General features: G+C 49.4%; 1 protein-coding gene across 1 annotated transcript; it reads right to left on the bottom strand.

Annotated features, from left to right (window-relative positions):
* Positions 1-2446: 2446 nt before the first annotated feature.
* Positions 2447-4587, bottom strand: LOC102748538 (Y-box-binding protein 3-like). The gene has a single exon (XM_081811648.1). It carries the CDS (start codon positions 3747-3749, stop codon positions 2631-2633), a length of 1119 nt encoding a protein of 372 aa, XP_081667774.1. The 5' UTR covers positions 3750-4587; the 3' UTR covers positions 2447-2630.
* Between the last annotated feature and the right edge of the window lie 1723 nt (positions 4588-6310).

Raw genomic sequence — 6310 nt, 5'->3', positions numbered from 1 at the left:
GGGGGTAGGGAGGGGCAGAGGGAGAGGGCGAAAAAGACTCCCTGTGGAGCAGGGAGCCTGACCTGACCTGAGGGGGCTAGAGCCCAGGATCTCAGGATCATGACCTGAGCCAAAGGCAGAGGCTTAACCAACTAAGCCCGCCAGGTGCCACATGTTAGATATAATTTTAAATTCAGGTATTGAAGTAGTGGTGCCTTTAGCCTGGAACCAACCCCTCCAGCACCTAAGTCACCTGTGTTTCCTCTGACATCCTGGGCTAATTCCACCAGACTACTCACTCCATTGTGTGGTCTTTGCCAGTTTTGTCTCCCTCTTCACTAGACTGTGGGCTCCTTGAGAGAAGGGGCCATCTTCTTCACCATGATGTAACCCCTAGTGCCTGGCAGAGTTTCTGGCACAAGCGCGCACTCAAATATTTCCTGAATGAGTAATCTCTACTGTTTCTACTCGAACTGAGTGAGGATATTTAGCCATATTGAATGCCTGAGTACTCACTCTCCGAATCCCTTACGCTGCGCTATAATGTGGTATGAAAGGCCTCAACATTTAAACCAGAAAAGTATTTTTATTTTGCTATTGATAATCTAATTTCCCCAATCTATAAAATGAAGTTCTAAAGCCCCCTGTTAGCTTCAAATGTATTCGTTGGCCACTCGCCCCCTCCCAACCCTGCCTCTGACCCTCCCACCAATCCCAATATATTCAAAGGAAAACCAGGACAGGGATGGCATTCCCAGTCGGAGCTTCTCTATCTGATGGGAAAGGGGCTGAGGTGGACTGAAACTCACCCATTTAGCCTTCCAGGAATCCTGCACAGCCTCCCTGGGTGGACCCAATCAGGAAGCGCACATGGAAAATCTGGACTAGATGTTTCTTCAGCTCCAGAGGTATGCACGACAAAAATTATGCCTGTTTCATGCCCGCTTTCTTTTTAAATTTTCTTCAGTTTTTTTTTTTTCTAGCTTTATTGGGATGTAGTTGACATATGATATTGTGTAAGTCTAAGATGCACAATGGGATAATATGATACACGCATATTTTGAGACATGTTTACCTCAATCAGGCTAACACATCCTTCACTTCACTTAATTAACATTTTGTTATTGTCATGGTGGGAACATTAAAGCTCCACTCTCGTAGCAACTTTCAAGTATACAACACAGTATGGTAACTATAGTCATCATGCCATACATTAGGCCCCCAGAACTTATTCATCTTGTAACTGGAAGATTTTACCCTTTGACCAACATGTTTCCATTTCTCCCAAACCCCCCAGCCCCTCGTGCCCATGTTCTTTTAAATACTGAGATCAAATCCATTACAAAATAAAGGCAAATTCTGCCTCCAGAGAGCCCCCTCCCTTTTTTTTTTTTTTTTGCACCTGTCATGGTGTTTTGTCCAGCTTTTTGAGTTTTGTCTCAAAGACTATCTAAGTAGTAAGTGTGGGTAGTTGGACCCACCCTCCGGATTTATTGCTCAAATAGTAGGGGAAGGGGATGCGATGGGGGCACTTCTTCCCTCTCTGTGTATTCTTGTTTTGGGGGGGCACTGTGTTAACATGAATTTATTAAAGCATTGCTATGCATCAGTATTTACCATTTATGTATGGGTTATTATGAGTGTTAAATGAGATTTTATATATAAATACGTAATATGATCTATAATACATAATACATATATATGTGCTTCACCTCAATTAAGCCTCATAAAGACCGTGGGCGGTAGGTCATTTCCCCATTTCTCAGGCAAGGTAACGAAGGCTTAGAGAGGTAAAATGATTTGCCCAAGGTCTCACGGCACATAAAGGGTGGCATGGAAACGCCAGCCCAAGTCAGTGTGCCCCAGAATGTGTTCTTTTTTTTATTATTATTAACATATAATATATTATTTGTTTCAGGGGGACAGGTCTGTGATTCATCAGTCTTACACAATTCACAGCGCTCACCATAGCACATACCCTCCCTAATGTTCTAATCCTTTAGAACACCCTTGAGAAGTTCACCCCCCCCGTAAGTCCACAATTAGCCTTACACTCATGTCTTGTACACAGAACAATAGGTATGATGTTTGCTAAAGCTGGTTCTGAAACAAACCGAAAGGACTGCCTCAAAACACTTATGTGCTGACAAGATTTTTTAAAAAATCAGACAATAACAGATAAAAGCAACATGAAATGATTTATTGAGATAATGACCACTCAGGTGAGTAATATCACACAGCAATGTAAGGTAATCTTCAATATCAGATCCTCTTTGTTTTTGTTATTAAAATTAAAAAGAATTTTTATAAGTACTTCAACTAATTCCCCTGGTGACACAGAATAATAGCTGTGGTCCTGGTCAGATCTTTTAAAAGAATAGGTGTGTGCATGGGTGTGTGTGTGTGTGTGTGTGTGTGTGTGTGTGTACAGAAATTACCAGTACAGATGGTAAGAGGGAATTTAGAAATATATAGGTCTTGTAGTTTTTCCTGAAACCTTGGGGAAGGGGCATGTATTTTTTTCTCAGGGCACAAATCTAACAGTCAAGGTGGATGTTTGGACTGCATTGCATTAAAGGGCATCATCTCCTCAAGGGGACATCCCCTGTAGCCCAGGCCTGGGAGTCCCTGGGGAGGGAGCCAGGCTGTTGTTACTTGGCCTGGGTGGCAGAGGGGACCTCGGCGACCAAGGCGTCCTCCTCCTCAGCGGCGCTGCTCTTCTTGGCCAAAGCAACCAAAGCGGGTGTTTCAGCACGGCTCTTCTGGACCTTGCCTTCTCCTCCCACGGTGTCCTGGTCCTGGACACCAGGCGCCTGCTGTGGGCGGCGGCCTGGGTTGTTGGGGCGGCGGGATCCGTAGCATGGCGCGGGCTTCTGCTGCGGGCCGCTGGCCTCACGTCCGCTTTCCTTGTCTTCCGCGTCCAGCTCCTCAGAGATGCCCGCTGAGGGTCTTGGACCAGGAGTGGTGGTGCCTCGGCCCCTAGGGCGACTCAGCCGGTAGCTGGGGCCTGGCCCTCGCGGCGGGGCGCCCTCGGGCCTTGAGGCTGGGGCGGACCCGGGCAGGTGGGTGGGCCTCGGGCCGCTGGTGGGAGCGAGGATCGACGGGCGGCAGGACACGGCGGAGGTCCTGCGGTACGGCGGGAAGCGCCGCAGCCTTTGGTCTTGGGGTCCGCCGGGCAGGCGGCGCCTCTGGCCCTGGGCCTCGGTGAAGCCTTCGCCACTGGCTTCACCTTCGTCGACGTCCTCCCCAGCGCCCCTGGGACCTCGCGGGGGCGGTGCGCGGCGGCGAAGGTAGAAGCCCGTGCGGAAGCGGGGGCGGTTGGCAGCGTAGCGGCTGCCCTGCACCGGGGCACCTGCTGGCCCGGTCACGTTAGCGGCCTCGGTGCCCCGCTCACCCTGCACCACGTCGAACTCCACTGTCTCGCCGTCGCCCACGCTGCGCTGGTATTTGTGAGGGTTGTTTCGGGTGATGGCCGTCTGGTGAACGAACACATCTTCCTGGGTATCATGCCTGCTGATGAAACCGTACCCGTTCTTCACGTTAAACCACTTGACGGAGCCTCGCACCCTCTTGGCGATGACCTTTTCGGGCACCTTTCCCTTGGCGCCTGCTGCCGCGGTGGTCTTGGGGATCGCATCTCCGCTGAGGTTGCCTGCGACTGGTGCCCGGGGAGGATCTCCGCCTCCCAAGGAAACCAGGAGTTTCTGCGTGGCTTGAGGCGAGACTGAGGCGGTCACCTCCGTGACGGTGACCTCTCCCACGTCACTCATGAGGCTGTCCTTGCTCTCCTTTCTCGGAGAACCTGAGGGAAATTTGGTCCTCGGTGATGGGGGGAGGGGGAGGGGGAAGGGCCTCGGTCTGGAGGCAGGAGCCTCGCTCTGGAAGGAAGGGTCTTGGGTCGGGGCCCAGGACTCTTTGGCTTCACTCTGAGACTCTTGGAAAGGCCTGTGGCGTCTCCTGGGGCAACAGGACGCGGACCAAACAGTGGTTGCCGCGGTGACGTCTCAGTGGGGTCCTAGAGGCTGCCTGAGCTGGGGGGTGGGGCAGATGCACTCTGCCTCGAGCTCCAGGTGCCACGTCACAGCACCTCTTGGTCCCTCATGGAGAGGGGTGCACTTGAAGCTCTAGGAAGTGGTCTTCTTGAAGACTCTCTTGCTTGTTTGAGTGGGTGGGAAGAGAGGACCCAATTTCCATCTCTCTCCCTTGGTTGGAGATATTCCCAGCCTTCTAAGGGCACTCTCTAAATACTCTCACAAAACCCTGTTCCTCTTCCAAGTCCTTGTGAGCTCTGTATGTGGGTGAGGCATGTTGTGTAACTTGAGACAAAATGACAACCACATGAAATTAAGACCCAATCAAAGAAGCCCACTGTGGGTTGTTTTTTTGTTTGGTTTTCCCGCAGAGGGACTGGGGAAGCCTGCCAGGGCTAGAATGCTAGTACTGCGAGGACACTAAACTAGTGCAGGTTTATCCAGGCTAGTGTTAGGGTTGTAGACTAGTGACGCTGAGTGGGGACACTTTTGCTAACTGGGACATCCTGAAGACCTCGTTGAGCTCTGTGTTCTTGCCCACATAAAGCGAATAAATGATCAGGTGGCGTAAAATAGAACTGAGCCAATTTGCCTTGTGTTTTAACTGCAGATCCAGACTCGCCCCCCCCCCCCCTCCGCGAATGGTTTATAACTCTGTGATCTTCATCCTAAATTGCGGTTCTGATTTAATTATATAGAAACCCTAAGAATTCAGCCTAACTACAGTGTTAATACTGTGGTAAGGGACAGCTAGCTCTACTGAAATATAACCTTTCAGAAATGATGATAGAGCACGCTAAAATAGTAGATGGCAACTGGTCAGAAAACTCAGTTTTCCTTTATTAATAAGAACAATGAAAATAAGCCAAGTTGGCCTACCACTTTAGAGTTTACAGAAACCTCTCACATGTTGTACATTTGAGCCTTGCAACAACCCATTCTATAAGGAAGTGGGGCAGGTGTTGTTTTTACTGCAGTTTGACAGATGGGGGAACTGGGGCCCAGGGATAACAAGATCTAACATCTGATTTCAGATAGATTTCATTCCACGTCCAGGTCTCTTTCCACCACACCTCACCGGCCTTCGTGTACAGTTTTGTCACTTGTTTCATCTGATGTCAGAGAACAGGGACCTCTTTCAGAGAGGTCATACAACCCAGCAGAGAACCCAAGAAACCCCTCTTGCTTGGATGATCTGTCTCCCCTGTGTTCAGGCTCCCAGGCCTGCCCCTCTTCAGGGGCAAAAATTGCCTTCATATCAAGTAATCAGCAGCCCCAGTTCCCACATGCAGTAACCTTCTGCCTGCAACCAACTAGAAAACAAACCCTATTGTAGACTCAGGAGCCATTTCTTCGACATGCCGGTGTAATACCAAATGGAAGAGGGGATGCTCATTTTTATTTTACTATTTAAAAAACACTTCTTGGGGCCCCTGGGTGGCTCATTCGGTTAAGCATCGACCCTCGGCTCAGGTCATGATCCCAGGGTCCTGGGGTTGAGCCCCGCCTCAGGCTCCTTGCTCAGCGGGGAGTCTGCTTCTCCCTCTCTCTCTGCCTGCCGCTCCCCCTGCTCGTGCGCTTGCTCTCTCTCTCGCTCTGAAATAAATGAATAAAAGATAATAAATAATAAAATAAAAATAAATTAAATTAAAAAAAAAAAACACGTCTTCAGGCATCAGCTCTTGTGGTTTTTACAACAAGCCTGAGAGAGAAGCAGGCTCCTGTCAGTATCCTCACATGACTGTGAGTAAGTAGGGCACCAGGGCACAAAGCATCTAACTGACCTAACCAAGGACACCCATGTAGTAAGTGCAGAACCAGGATAATACCTTCGGGAATTCAGGCCCTCTGGTTCTTAGTCCACTGTATGCTCCACTGTCCCACCAGGCCAGTTCTATGATATTGTCAACAGTTCTTTCTTTCATGTCCTGAGAGCTCTTCTTGATGCTTCCCATATTTGCCATGGTCATTCCCATCTCTGTGCCCGTGTTCACTTTTGTCCTCATTCTCCTAGAAATATACCTTCTCTCCTCTCCTCTGTCTGTACAAATCCTATCTTCCCTCTGAATCTCAGTTTTGCAATCCCCTCCCACTCCCTTTCCAAATGCACCAGTCGACCCCAATCTCTTTCTTCTTGGAAATCTGGTTGCACTTACAGCCCAAAGGTTAATGGCTACTCTACTTCTTCCCTAATGTGTAAGGCTTTCTGTCTCACTATGATCCCCACTAGATTCTAAGCTCACTAAAGCTCACTAAAGAGTGAACACTTTAGGGGCAGCTTTAGGTGGCTCAGTTGGTTG

Source organism: Leptonychotes weddellii, unplaced genomic scaffold, assembly GCF_054177405.1.
Source record: "Leptonychotes weddellii isolate Sample4059 unplaced genomic scaffold, ASM5417740v2 HiC_scaffold_9111, whole genome shotgun sequence".
NCBI lineage: Eukaryota > Metazoa > Chordata > Mammalia > Carnivora > Phocidae > Leptonychotes > Leptonychotes weddellii.
This window is presented reverse-complemented; position numbering and strand designations above follow the sequence as displayed.